Consider the following 15966-nt stretch of genomic DNA (forward strand, 5'->3'; position numbering starts at 1 on the left):
GCTTCCTTCATCGGCGTCCACGTCATCGACACAACAAATTATTAACAAACGAGAGGACGTCTTGGAATATGCTGATATATTGGAGAAATCAAACATCACACCATAGAGTGGGGTCAGCAAATAAACACGGAGCAGTGAGCAAATCGTTACTAAATGAGCAGTTTGACAGAGTGCTGAGTGAATATCACAGCATGAATCCAAAATGGCATCCTATTCCCTATGTAGTACACTACTTTTGACCAAGGCTCATAGAGCTCTGGTCGAAATAAGTTTACAATATAGGTTAAAGGGTGCCATTTGGGACTCCTGCATCATGTCAATCAACCTGTATCCCTTCTCTTCATTAGCTAGGGCAGGCAGGTAGGCAGGCAGCTAGGCCTTCAAAACGGATTAGTCATACAGTCAATCGTATGATATTTATGAGCATTTATCACCATATCAATTAGGGTTCACTTCATGGTATTCATCACACGTAGGACAACAACAAAACGTAGCTTGTTTGCTCAAGTGGACAAGATAAGGCATGTGCAACGGCTCATTTAATTGGCTCAGTGGACTTGCCCCCCGGCATGGACACGCAAGCACGCACACACACACACCCTCGCTCGCACGCACACACGCTCGCACGCGCACACGCTCGCACGCACACACGCACACACACACACACACACACACACACACACACACACACACACACACACACACACACACACACACACACACACACACACACACACACACACACACACACACACACACACACACACACACACACACACACACAGGTTAAAAGATTAAATGCAATAAGATAGGGCTACCACTTTGGGTTTTAACCCACACCAATCAATTCAGATGGAGTGCAAACTTTCAATGAGCTGCAGTAAGTGCCTGCCTAGAGCCACAATTATGTCTCTCGTTCCAAATGCTACCGCTTTTACTGTAGAGAGGACTGCTATGATTTGATGAGCTGTGCTGACTCATTAGACAGTCCATAAAATCCATATTTTATTGCTGGGAGAAAAGTCAGGTCTTCTTTTTAATCTACCGACAGAATAAAGTTCATCATGCATAGTAATATCGCAGTGTTCAGATCCGAAAAAATGTTCAGTGGCAGGACTGAGCGGAAGATAATCTGTTGAAGGGAAGTTAATTCAGTGGGTACATTTCCTAGTCTGTATCTGAGCAATGCCCCACTAATCTAATCCCTAATCCACAGATAACCATCTGCCTTTGTTGCATTATTATTTTCAAGAAAGTGCTAGAAAGTGCTACAAGCCAACCCTGCTAACAACACACAGTGTTGTCACGACGTTGCAAATAGGCGGTGAGAAGGTCATGACCATTACAGTGTGACAACTTTGGAGCAACCTAACTTTGTTATGAGGTACTTTACCTGAAGATCATAAGGCCCAGATTCAGTTACACTCTGGTTACCCAGAGGCCACAGGGTTCGGCACCCTCTATCTCCATGGCAACCCACCCTGACAATGTAATCATTCTGGGACTAAGCCCTCTTCCCCCTTCCCCCAACTATCCTGCAGGTACCTTCGAGACAATAAATGTATAAGTTATGATATTTATAGTGACACAATCTGGTAAATAACAGAATAAAGATAAAGAGGAAGGTGTATCTAGCGAAATAGACTTTCATTCAGCGCGTCATGAGGTGAAAATAAAACTGGGTGTTGGATAAAACATTCATGTGTTCAGATCTTTATGATCTATGTCGGTGTTACCGAACGATAGTAAAGTTTGTCCCCATATATCTGCACTTAACACATAACTTAGCCTTAATTCCAAATGGCAGGTTGATTGATGTCCTCTAATTCCCACTGATGGAATAAACACCCAACCTAGTCACTGTCCATGTGCTGCAGCTGCATGCTCTCCCACGGCACTGACTCTGGTGGCAGCGGTGAGTAATGTGTTATCTTAGTGAGAGGTCAGCTGGACAGATACTCCTTTGTGTGTGTGTGTGTGTGTGTGTGTGTGTGTGCGCGCGCGCGCGCACAGTGCACCTACCCATCCCCAGAGTATATTTAAATCTTATGTGTCTGGGGCTTTGGCTCTGGCCGATGCACTTTAAGAATGATCATCCCTAATTAATGAAGTTGGCAGGATACAGAGGTGTAGGTTTTATAATCAATGCAAATGTTTTCAATTTGCTCTCCGGTCTGAATTCATCTAGAAGGACAGAATTTATCCCATAGCTAGACTCTTCAGTAAATCAATAAATCAATCAAATGTATTTCTAAAGCCATTTTTTACATTAGGAGTTGTTACAAAGTGCATATACAGAAACCCAGCCTAAAACCCCAAAGAGCAAGTAATCCAGATATGGAAGCATGGTGACTAGGAAAAACTCCCTGGAACAGCAGGAACTTAGGTAGAAACCTAGAGGGGAACCAGGCTCTGAGGGTTGGCAAGTCTCTTTTGGCTGTGCCCGGTGTAGATTTTAAGAGTGCATGGCCATTTATGACAGATCATTCTTCAAGATGTTTTAGCATTCATAGACAAACAGCAGGGTCAAAAAATAATCACAGTGGTTATAGAGGGTGCATCAGGTCAACCCTTTTAGGAGTAAATGTCAGTTGGCTTTTCATAGCCGAGCATTTAGAGGTCGAGACAGCAGGTGTGAGAGAGAGAGCGAGAGAGCGAGAGAGAGAGAGAGAGAGAGAGAGAGAGAGAGAGAGAGAGAGAGAGAGAGAGAGAGAGAGAGAGAAATGTATTTATTCTCAGCTCGGAGTCATTGGGTGATTGGGTGAATTTTTCTCTGAGCTCAGCTGAAATCATCTAGAAAAACTCAAACTCAACCTCCTACCAATAACATTTTCCAGAACGTAGTTTGTTTTATGTTTAATTAATGAGTTAGGGAGAGAAGAGGTATGGGAGGGGTGAAGCAGAACGTTTTCGGACACATAAATGAACAGTATTTGAACAAATCACATGAAAAATATCACTTGTAAAAAACATATATATAAAAAACAATTCACATGAGTCAGACATGTGGTTTTCAGACACATGTGAAGTCTCATATGGATTTGTCACATGACTCAGACATGTGGTTTTCAGACACATGTGACGTCTCATATGGATTTGTCACATGACTCAGACATGTGGTATCCAGACACGTGTGAAGTCTCATATGGATTTGTCACATGACTCAGACATGTGGTTTTCAGACACATGTGAAGTCTCATATGGATTTGTCACATGACTCAGACATGTGGTTTCCTAACATTTCACTGCTTTTGTAACCAGTGGGATTAGAACCCTGGCCTCCATCTCAGACTATTGACTGTTCAATCAGTCAGTCAAACAGTTTACATTTTATTGAGTTAATTGCAGGATTTGCTGTGATTGATCACGATTAATCGCAAATTCAAAATTTGTCAAATTGAACTGTAATTTAAAAAAAATGTTTTCATATGAAAAGGATAGAAAGACAATTGATGTCTTGATTTTGTCCAAAGTAATGGTTAGCAAGATATGGTAAATTGATAAAGCACACTTTTTTTAACCTCAATGTCAATTTGTATGTTGGATGATTTCAGATCATGAAATTAATCACGCAAAAAAGGAATGTGCACAAATATTACAAGAAGTTAACTGATTAACTCAGCCCTATTTCAAAATCATGTTTTTGTAGAAAGTTATCTGTTTTCATTCATTCCAGCGGCAAACACATCCACACATTTTTAAATACAAAGAATATCCCTTTTAGGCATGTTTATTAAATGTAACAATATCCAATGGACAGCTACCAATAACAGAAGCTAAAAATAGCTAAGAAAAAACGGAAGGCTCGCTATCGCCTATCACTAAGCAATCTGGCCAGGTCGCAGTTGTAAATGAGAACTTGTTCTCAACTAGCCTACCTGGTTAAATAAAGGTGAGATAAAAAATAACATAAGATAACAAATCTGGCAGTTAGCAATTATGTGACTATTAAATACACATTTCATAAAAAGTAACCTTCTAAACTATCAGGGTTCAAGGTAAGACTCAAGTGCAGACTGGGTGAAGTAACCATGTTTATTGTAGCCACAGGGGCAGTCAAACGACAGGTCAAGGCAGGCAGGGGTCAAATATCCAGAGTAGGAGCAAGGGTACAGGACGGCAGGCAGGCTCAGGGTCTGGGACAAGCAGAGTGGTCAGGCAGGCAGGCTCGGAGTCAGGACAGGCAAGGGTCAAAACCAGAAGGGCGAGAAAAGAGAAACTGGAAAAGGCAGGCGCTGAGACACAAAACGCTGGTAGGCTTGAACAAACAAGACAAACTGGCACAGACAGACAGAAAACACAGGTGTAAATACCCAGAGGATTAGTGGGGGAGATGGGTAAAAACCTGGAAGGGGTGGGGGGGGGGGCACAAAGATAGTTGAAACAGATCAGGGCCTGACAAAAATACAGATCATTACATTGGTTCATATTTATACATATACATACACTCATATAAAAGTGAGCTAGCTATCTTCTTGCCTACACTCAAATAGCTCGTTTTTCAATTGGTCAAAACAATTAAATTATACATCCAAATGACCAGAAAAGTGAACACAGTATATTTCAACATGCTATTTCTTGATTTGAAAACGTACAAATGAATACAAACCGGACAACAGGATACGAAATAAGGAGAAATAGAGTGCAAGCTTCTCTGTTCTTTTCACTGGGCATCTTCCAACTGTGACAGACCGTTGACAAAGAACAGGCACCGCTCTGAATGACTTTCCTAGTGGTAACGCTATGTAAACATGTATATACAGTGCATTGCCAAAGTATTAAGACCCCTTGACTTATTCCACATTTTGTTACGTTGCAGCCTCATTCTAAAATTGATTTTAAAAAAATGGTTTTCTCATCATTCTACACACAATACCCCATAATGACAAAGCCAAAACAGATTTTTTTATTTTATTATTTTGGCAAATCTATTGAAAATGCAAAACAGAAATACCTTATTTACATAGGTATTCAGACCCTTTGTTATGAGATTCGAAATTGAGCTCAGGTGTATCCTGTTTCTATTAATCACTATTAAGATATTCTACAACATGATTGGAGTCCACCTGTGGTAAATTCAATTGATTTGACATGATTTGGAAAGCTACATACACCTGTCTATATAAGGTCCCACAGTTGACAGCATGTCAGAGCGAAAACCAAGTCATGAGGTCGAAGGATTTGTCCGTAGAGCTCAGAGACAGATTTGTGTCAAGGCACAGATCTGGGGAAGGATACCAAAACATTTCTGCAACATTGAAGGTCTGCAAGAACACAGTGGCCTCCATCATTCTTAAATGGAAGAAGTTTGGAACCACCAAGACCCTTCCTAGAGCTGGACAATCAGGGGAGAAGAGCCTTGGTCAGGGAAACTCGGACAGAGCCCCAGAGTTTTTCTGTGGAGATGGGAGAACCTTCCAGAAGGACAATCATCTCTGCAGCAATGCACCAATCAGGCCTTTATGGTAGAGTGGCCAGACGGAAGCCACTCCTCAGTAAAAGGCACACGACAGTCTGCTTGGAGTTTGCCAAAAGGCACCTAAAGGACTCTCAGACCATAAGAAACAAGATTCTCTGGTCTGATGAAACCAAGATTGAACTCTTTGGCCTGAATGCTAAGCGTCACGTCTGGAGGAAACCTGGCACCATCCCTACGGTGAAGCATGGTGGTGGCAGTATCATGCTGTGGGGATATTTTTGAGCGGTAGGTACTGGGAGACTAGTCGTGATCTAGAGAAAGATGAACGGAGCAAAGTGCAGAGAGATCCCTGATGAAAACCTGCTCCAGAGTGCTCAGGACCTCAGACTGGGGTGACCCTAAGCAAACAGCCAAGACAACACAGGAGCGGCTTCAGGACAAGTCTCTGAATGTCCTTGAGTGGCCCAGCCAGAGTCCGGACTTGAACCCGATCGAACATCTCTGGAGAGACATGAAAATAGCTGTGCAGCGACGCTCCCCTTCCAACCTGACGAGCTTGAGAGGATTTGCAGAGAAGAGTGGGAGAAACATCCAAAATACAGGTGTGTCAAGCTTGTAGTGTCCTACCCAGATTTGAGGCTGTAATCACTGCCAGAGGTGCTTCAACAAAGTACTGAGTGAAGGGTCTGAATACTTATATAAATGTGATATGAAAAAAAATCTAAAACACAGTTTTTGCTTTGTCATTACAGGGTATTGTGTGTAGATTGATGAAGGGGGAAAAAATGTTTAATCCATTTTAGAATATGGCTGTAACGTAACAAAATATGGAAAAAGTCAAAGGGTCTGAATACTTTCTGAATGCAGTATTACCATGGAGGACTACAAAAATAAATAATAAATAATTATTTTTAATGCACTTTAATTATTATACTCATGGTGCCTTTTTACAGAATGAAATGACAGAATTTGCAATTTCACATGTGGAAAACATTGCTACGGCAACATGTTAACATCAGCTTTTCACATGCAGTATGAGGAGAATAACACTACTTCACCCCCAGATGTGAACTTTCAATTTCATATGTGAATGTTTTTCAAATGTGAACCTGCAATTCCACATGTGAAAGTGAGATTTTTACATGTGGAATTTTCTTGCAATGTGAAACTGCAAATGTGATCGTCACGTGTGAATTTTGCGAACATGTGAAACGGCAAATGTGATTTTCACAATTGAACTAACGTTAAAGCAGAGAGTTGCTCCATAAAAAGCCAGATAAATCTGTCCTCTAGCAGAACCAGTGAACTTTACAGACTTTTTATAGAGACCGAAGGGATGCAAGTGAAAACTACCACACCCTTCAAAAAGGTTACATGGCCATTTCCTCCCGTCCAATTGCTCAGCTCTAAAATGTGTGTGTGTGTGTGTGTCCAACATGATTGGAGTGTAGTAGAGAGAGGCCAGTAATGTATTGGATTGTATAATAAGCTATAGAGTTACTGTAGGGGTACCACCCCCATACATTACTGTGAATTATATCCCCTCATATGGTTCAGGAGGGAAAGCAGTATTCGCAGCAAATGAGCTCTGTAGATCTGCACAGAATGGCATAACCTTCCTTCCAGATATGCTTTGACTAAGCATCATTTTATCAGGCGTCATTGTAAAGAAGAATTTGTTCTTAACTAACTTGCCTAGTTAAATAAAGGTTAAATAAATGTAAAAAAAAATGTCAACGATAATATGGCAATTGTAGCAAAACCAAGCAATTCTACCATGAAATTTTGTCTTACAGTACTGTAGCTGTATTCTAATTTATTCAAAACGATTTCAAAGAGGCTGTTGGTAGTGCAACTAATCAAGGTGTTCTCTGCTTTATCAGTAGCACCCTTAAACAGAGGCACCCTACCTCTTTAATCCCATTCCTATTACCATAATGAAATCCCCAGTTCTATTACAAATCATTTCTAAATAGCCTGCATGCCTAGATCTGAGGAAGAGAGTAGGCCTACAAGGCAATACTCATGAAGGCTGTTCCCATTGCTACCTGAGGCTACTATCATTTTAGTATAATAATGAGACCTTGTCTTCTCCTAATCAGCCTACACCTCTGGTTGTAAGACCATAAGTGCAAAAATGTATCACAGTAGTTATTACTCTGGTGTTATACAAAGAATTCAGAACAAGTCGAGACTTGTTCCACAGTCTCAGCTGCCCCATGTAGTTCTGGTAATTCCCTTTGCTAAGCCTAGAGCTACATGGCCTGATGTCATGTGACCTTCGTTTCTTCCACAGTGGTTTGTTTTGTTTGTTTGTCTCTTCTGGTGGCGTCTCTTCCGGCAGAGACCGGAGACCCACATATGGTGTTAGGCCTGGCGGACTTTAGCTGTCTGTCTCACTGAGGCAGTTGCCAGAGTTAGTAGAGAGTCTGAATGACAGGATTAGCACACACACACACAGGCACACACACACACAGGCACACACACACACAGGCACACACACACACAGGCACACACACACACAGGCACACACACACACAGGCACACACACACACACACACACACACACATCCCCAGCCCTGCCCAGCCCTGGTAGTACACTGACCCATAATCTAACTAGGGGTGTATGTGTTGCTATTCCTGTCCCTGGTCACTTCTAGAAGTCTCCTGACTGAGCCACTTCATTTGCAAGTGTATACAAACAGAGGAGCACTACTGTTGCCAAGTCTGAATTACAACTGAATTGAGCTTCAATCTGCAAGTTCTCCAATCAACAAATAAACACACTCTAAACTGGCCTATTGTTGCTTTCTTTGTTATATGGAAATATTCATAGTTAAAGACTAGTTAATATTACAGTATGTGTTTCTGGCATTGAAAAATTAGTCCGTACAGGTAGTGTACAAGCAGTCTAAAGTACACAGGAAATAGAGCTGTAGTACACAGGAAATATACTTCGAATGTTGGCCAACAAGGATGTCTGTCCATCTGGGTGTTTTCTTTGTGGGGGGGATGAAGATTAAGTAGATTGTGGGTGGGGATTGTATCCCCTGACCCCTGTCCTACTTTCAGTGAGAGTTGCATTGGAACACACACACAGGATTAGCATTGGCGGATATAGGCTCTCTCGTGATTACTCTGTGATGAACTGAGAGACACTCAGGAAGAAGGCCAATTGCCAGTTAGTTGTTAATCCAGAGTGTGGGTGTCATCAGCCAATCTTCAGACAACTGCCAAGGTGGATAGAGTGTCAGTATTGGCACAGTATTTGTCTAATATATACACAGTGATGACTACCAATCAATGGGTCAGTAGCAGTGCAAGTGGTCCTGTGTGGCTTGGTCGGTAGAGCATGGTGCTCGCAAAGTTAAGGGTTAAGGGTTTCGATTCCTGCTGGGGCTACCCACATCTTAAAATGTATGCGCACATGACAGTGAATCTCATTGGATAAAAGAGTCTGCTAAATGGCATATTTTTTATTATATATCAAGTGTGAAGACTCCAAGTTGGCCCACACTTATCTCATCACATGGCCATCTTGTGACATCGAGAAGATGGTGGGTGTGTTTCTCTGCCCAGGCGTTGCTGACGCATGCCAGATCTTACAACGCCTGGATAAGGTATTTTACGTATCAGCTAATCACATCATATTTTATAGCAATCTGGTGCCCGACTACACAGTCAATTATGTGGCATGTGACCATTGAATGCAACATCTGAGCAGGGGAAAGCGACTGGTTGCATTGATAGGTAGATAGGTAGGCGACTGGTCGCGTTGACAATCCAGGCGTTGTAAGATCTGGCATGCATCAGGAACACATGTGCAGAGGAACGCGCTCTATGGCATACGTCTTGATCTGATTGGCTTTCACAAGCCTACTGAGATTGGTTGTAAGAGCCTACTACCAGCCAATGGGTGTTCTGTATGTGGATATTACAAGCATTCAAGAGCTGAAGTCACAACTTCTTTACCAAATAAAGTGTTTAGTTACTTCCCTCTAGTGGTGAATACCGTAACATTGTTATCCTTATATAAAAATCTAACTCTCATCTAACTCCTATCATATAATGAATGGACCAATTCCAGATATCTATTTTCTTCAGAGGGAAATGTTCTGGGAGTCGCTGCTAACAAACCACCTCACCATATAGAGTTCATTACTTTGCGGAATAGATTGTCTCTAACCTTCCTCAACCTTTTCGCCACTCAATTCCAGTGAAATGCTCTACTTATCTGTGCAAACGCTGGCGACGGGACTTGGTGATAACCTGTAGAGTACATCAGACATGTTAATAGATGCAATGTAATTAGTGGAAGTTGATGAGGAATGGTGTCCCTGAACACAGATTGAATCCAGAGGAAAAGGAAGTGTCTTTGTGTGTTGACCGAAACGTTACATTTCCTTCTCATAAAAGCAGTGTGATGTGACAGGATGTGACTTTCTCTCCTCACCCATATCATAACCAGTGCGTTTAAAAAATAAATAATCTGATAGAGTCTTTTTAATCTGATGGGTTGTACATGGTAAAACTGCTAACATTGTTGTATGTGTCTTGAAACTTGAAACTTGTCCTCTATGTACAGCATGGGCGCCACCTTGTGGCAACGAGTCCAAACATTGCATTTCTGGAGATCTTTTAAATGGCAAGCTAAGAGGATCAGTGGAATAACTGGTTAACCTAAAGCCCCACTCTAATGCATGACTTACAAGCAATATATATATCCCAGTTGAAGTAGAAATCTACCAATTGGCGAAGGGGAGAGAATGGAAGAGAAGGAGAGAAGAGAGAAAAGGGGAGATCAAGGGAGAGAATAAGAATGGAGAGAGAAGGGGAGAGAATGGTAGAGAAGGGGAGAGAAGGAGAGAGATGAGAACATACTGTATGTCCTCAGATGACCAAACCGCAGTGTTTTCTTAGTTCTACCCCTGGTTACTCCCCTAGTCAGTGTCCAGACCACTAGAGCTCCCTGCACTCTGCCAGGGATGAGTCAGCCACTTGGCAAACCTTTTCAACTCAGCAAGAGGCTCTGACCTGTAGCCATGGTTACAACAAAACACAGGGAGACCGCATTATCTCACACTACAAAAGCTGACATTCTCTTTTGGAGAGATACAGCGAGAAATTGTTTCTTAAACATTGTATGGGGGGATATTTAACTTGTAAGATGTAAACTCAAATGTAAAAAAAAAAGTACTGAACTAGAATTCTTATCTAGGATCCTTATTTGCTACATCCATTTTGGACTTATAAATTCTTATATAACATATAAATGAGCTTAGTTCAACTGTCGTACCCCATCAGATCCCAAAATATATGCTTGTTTTTTACTCCAACGTTTGTAAACAATTTAAACGTAAACAAACACTGTATAACCTCAAAACATCCATGATATCCATGATATCTTGGATGGTCAACCCTTGCATCCATAGCTCTGTCTATGAATTTCAGAGTGATTACATTTCTCCAGGCCCATCCCTCAGCTTTTTACCAAAATAGAGGTGGGGTGAGCACTTTCTTATTGCTTCAATTAACGACTCTTGCTTTAAGCCACAAGTGTAACAAATCTGTCTACCAACATCTCCAAGCCATATAATCCCGTTTTGGGGCTGGGTTAACACCAGTATCAATAGCAATATTAAAGACATTGATGGATCGCTAGCCGATATGGACAAGGAGTGACAGTCACACTCACATCCTGGTACTACAACTCCTGCCCTGAGATGACTAGTCAATGGGAGCACGTGATTGGTTGCCTGGCTGGTCTTTACAGAGCCCTGTCTGTCGTGTCTTCACTACTATCCCAGCATCCCCCACCACCGTGGCTCATCATATGAATCTCTTAAAGATGGGAAGTCACACCCACCAGACCCAATACAAAAACAGTACTCTATTCTCTTCATCTTGAACTGTATGAACCCTTTCACTTGATACGCGATACACTGAAATAATGCTGCATTCCCCATTACATTGATTTGTTTGTTCTCATAGGATCCTCATTGATCAGAGAGAGAGAGAGAGAGAGAGAGAGAGAGAGAGAGAGAGAGAGAGAGAGAGAGAGATTCTCAGCTCGGAGTCACGTTGTCAACTCTCACCTACCCGCCCAACAGTCCTGTGTCCTGTCAGGTCATTGGATAGAGTGCATATGATATGATCAGAGAAAAAAAAATAATCTAGAAAAACTCAAACTCAACCTCCTACCAATAACATTTTCCAGAATGTAATTTGTTTTATGCTTAATGAATGAGTTGGAGAGAGAAGAGGTATGCAATTGATAGATTGTGGATTTGACTGGATCTGTTTACATGGTCATCCGACTCCAATGACTATAGACAGTCTTTCAAAGCACGCAATGGTGTTTTCTTCACACAAGAACAACTGTTTCCAGTGGACAATGGTCGACTGTTGTCAGAAGTATGTGAAATATATTTAGGAAGAGACAAAGAAACATTTATCATGCAGGAAAAAGCACTTTCTGCCAAATGCTTCCAGAGAAGAATGCAAAACAGCTGCCGGACAGAGAGTTGAGGGAGTTTGTGGGAGGGTGAAGTCTGTAGAACAGGAAGTCAATGTACTCTGGAACTTGATCACATTTGTTTTCAACCTCTTTTTAATTAAATGATAAGGGATTATGTTGCTACTCTAGGTTAAGCTTTTTGTATCTTATGCACACCTAGCCTTGAGACACCTCCCATTTGGAAGACTTAGCTCAACAGTAAATCAACTAAATCTGAGCCCTCTCGCTTTCTGCCCTAGTTAACTGTAACACTTATCATTCCTACAGTTCAGGCATATATTCATCCTGGTGAAACAACACAACATGTTTCACTTTTTTAACATGAGGTTGACATGGATGGCTGTGCCTACTTAGTAGTCCGGGGATGCATAGAGCATACGTCTGGCCAACTCCACAAGTGAAAAGAAATGTGTTCATTAACATGCACAACCATCCGTTTCCTCCGAAACAGGCCATTGCCTCAGACAAAACGCTGGTGGGGATTGTGGAAACCAGAAGGTCCTAAGTCTGAGGGATCAATACAAATGGCCATTGCATAGACAATCCTCTTTACAATCACAGGTAAAGTGGTTTAAGGGTGGAGGTTAGGGAGACGTATACGGGGAGGTTAAAGGCCTGCTTGTTTGTTTTAGCCTAATTCGTTTGACTTCAAACGGGGTATACAGTTCGTAACTGTAAATTGTCTAACCTTTTTAAGGACCCTCCCCAAAAAATGTATTGCCTGTACAATCATATGAACATTAGATAGCCTATTGTGATACAACGCAATCTTTCTTACACATCAGTTGTAAAACCTGGAAGCTCAAATCCACAAATTCAGCTCAAAGCCATACTGTCATTCAAAACAATGGTATTCAAACAATACTGTAAATTGACCATTTTAACATGGTAAAAGACTGGCATAGCCATCAATGGTGAATTCTGTGTGAGAATATAGTGGAGTGAGAGGGTGAAAAAGAGCCTATTGGTCAGTGTGCTGGACTGGCAGGGTGGTTGACCAGAGGCACTAGGCCCTCCCCACACCAAACTATAAAAGCCTATAGTCTTTGTTCCTCCACAACCACTACTCACTCTCATCTGCAAATAACCTTTGTCTCAGTCCGAGACACACTGGTAAGTCAAGATTTTCTGCTGTTTCTTATTGAGTTGATCTTTATCTGGGGGGCATTCGTTTGATTTGGGGCTTCGTATAGTGTAATGACAGGCTTAAAAATGTTCTTTTAAATTGTACAAGTATCTTGATTACTCCCCACTAACCACTGTGCTGTCCTTGTATGAGAGAGAGAGAGGTCTGAGAGATAGAATGCCACCATCTCATGCATTGAAGTTACATGACTGCTCACAGGTGTAGGATCTTACTGTTTTATTCACCCCGTTGCAGCTTCCTGCAACGCAGGAAATGTAAAACTTGTCGTGTATTTGAGGTATAAATTATTTATTTTTAACTTCTGAAGTGTGTTATTTGACTTGATTTTCCTTGATGAGAAATGTATCAACCCCCTTACAAAAATCTCCATGGATTATTATCCACATAATCATTCGTCTTTCCTGTTGCTGCAGGATTTCTCCCCCCCCCCGCTGTAGCCAACTCAAACTAATTAAGATCCTACATCTGTACGTGTTGTTTATGTCCCATAGCAGGCCCAAAAGATACAATTATTTATTTTTTTTGCTATACTTTATAGATCACATTTCAAACCACAATGACTGACCTGGAGAGTTCACTGGCCACCATCATGGAGGTGTTCCACAGGTACACAGAGAAGGAAGGAGACAAGCACAAACTGAAGAAAAGTGAACTGAAAGACCTGATCAATGAGGAGCTGCCAGCCCTTACAGGGGTAGGTATATCCTCACCATATTTCACTACAATATTTCACACGCCATTGTTTACATTGAACACGCAGCTTGGATCGAGGCTGCGGTTTAAAGCGTGATGCACGTTTATCGATACGTTGTGTATGATTCTACAGACGTTGTTGCACTGAGCTCGGGAGGTATTCATATGTTATTATTCTAGAATCAATGGGTGAAATGACCATAAAACTGGCTGTAAATATTGCACAATGCACCTTTAGTCATCAAATATGACCTTGTCTATCTCTGTTTATCTGTTTTTGCCCTCAGCAAGTGAAGGACCAGGCCACTATGGACAGTTTGATGGAGAGCCTGGACACGGACGGAGACTCGGAATTGGACTTCCAAGAGTTCATGACATTTATCACCATGGTAACTGTCTGTTGCCATGATTTCTGCGAGCACCATGAGGACGAGTAGCTAGGCACCAGTTAAACAAGAGAGAGAGAGAGAGAGAAAGCCAGTAAGTTATAAAGTAGGAACTTTAGTTTGATAAAATACTGAAATGTCAATGCAAACTTTGTATTTTTCCATTTGCTCCCATTTAGATTCAAAAGGTTTCTTATACCCTGTTTGCCTACAAAGGGTTAACGCACTTTGTTTCATTGCCTGTGGTTTGTCAGAGTTGACAAAGCCAAATTGGTTTAGTCCTGAAACTTCATAGAATAGTTTTTGCCAACAAAGCTTAGCTTTACAGTATGCAAGAAAAGTGCTCTAAGTGCCAATGTAAAATATTCAGGCGTTTCTGCGGCTCTAAATTGGCTCAATTGTTATCACTAACAATGCATGTGTAATCAGCTACCCCATTCATTGTACATGGTCTGTCAAGTAAAACAAGTATTCTCCAGTTTGATTTTGACCCCCCCCCAAAAAAAATAAAAAATGTTGAATTTCAATTCAAGGTATTGCCTGGATTCTGTTTTGATGAAATGGTTTTCAAATGGTTTTCAAATTGAACTGTGCTTTGCGAGATGCTATTAAACGTACAACATAGATAATCAATAAAGATGATCAAATGAATACAAGGACATACTTTTCACCAGTTACACCATGTCCTTTTTACTTGAGATTCATACCATTCACATTTCTGTCTCCTGTAGAAAAGTTGTGATGTGTACCCCTGAGTGGCAGTGTTGCTCCGTGGCAAAAGCATTGGCATCTACTGGATGTATGTAAAAGATATTGAATCGGTGAAACAGAGAATGTATCAATCTCCCTGATGCATCCTCAGTAAACATCTCTATACTATCGTAACTACCTGCCATATGTGCTGCCTCTTGATGTCTGTTGCCAATTCTGGGTTTCAACTGTATTGGGAATGAAGAGACAGTGAAAGCACTAGAACGGAGTGGTCTACTGGGCCAATGGCAGCGCTCTCCTGGGAGACCATGCTCTCCGAAAGAGACACAAGATGAGATGTTTCTCTCTGGAAAAAAGAGTAAATCAAAACAGTGGAAACCTTTTAGAGTGGAGACACGAAAGGGGGCAATAGATTTGGGATGCGATGGGTTAAACATGGACCACATTGATCGGTTTACTGTAGTAGAAGCACAATTGCAGTAGATGCATGATCCACAAATACACAGACATGTAGCCACGGACAATGGATTCTTCTGTCACTCAGAATCAATGGTACTGTCAGCTGCGTCATGCACCCCAAAAATCTGAGGAGGGCAGGAGGCACAAAATATGTGAGGATGGCTGGGGGGGTTCACATTTTTCAAACACTTGAAACAGCAATTTCCTGCAATCTAGAGCCATAATCATTACGCTTGATTCTATGTAAAAAATAAATAAAAAAAACATTTATTTTACTGCACATCTACGCATACCTCTTGAACTGTCTGTGTCCCTCTAATTGGTGGTTATTTTTTCAAAGAAACAAAATATGCATCTCCGCTAAAAGCGGAGTAGAAGATTGAAAGGAATGTGAGTCTTAGTCAGTGCATTTAGTTATTGCTTGCTTTTCTAAAGTCTACCAACATTGCCAGCTAAGAGAGTTAGACGAGCTAGCTACTCTAACATGCTAGTCTGAAATGGCTTTTTCCTATGGACATGACAGCGCTGGGTACAGTATACTTGTTGTGGATATAAAATGTAAAAAGTATTTATGCAAGCGGGACATAAAAGCCTCATTTAAACACCATTCAACACAGGCTGCTGCATCTGGTGG

General features: G+C 41.4%; 1 protein-coding gene across 1 annotated transcript; it reads left to right on the forward strand.

The window, feature by feature from the left end:
* The first annotated feature begins 12940 nt into the window (after nt 1-12940).
* Nucleotides 12941-14689, forward strand: LOC135541181 (protein S100-B-like). Its single transcript, XM_064967291.1, has 3 exons — nt 12941-13049; nt 13622-13777; nt 14064-14689. Exons 2-3 carry the CDS (start codon nt 13640-13642, stop codon nt 14211-14213), a joined length of 288 nt encoding a protein of 95 aa, XP_064823363.1. The 5' UTR covers nt 12941-13049; nt 13622-13639; the 3' UTR covers nt 14214-14689.
* The last annotated feature ends 1277 nt before the right edge of the window (nt 14690-15966 follow it).

The sequence above is a fragment of the Oncorhynchus masou genome, chromosome 6 (genome assembly GCF_036934945.1).
Source record: "Oncorhynchus masou masou isolate Uvic2021 chromosome 6, UVic_Omas_1.1, whole genome shotgun sequence".
Lineage (NCBI taxonomy): Eukaryota > Metazoa > Chordata > Actinopteri > Salmoniformes > Salmonidae > Oncorhynchus > Oncorhynchus masou.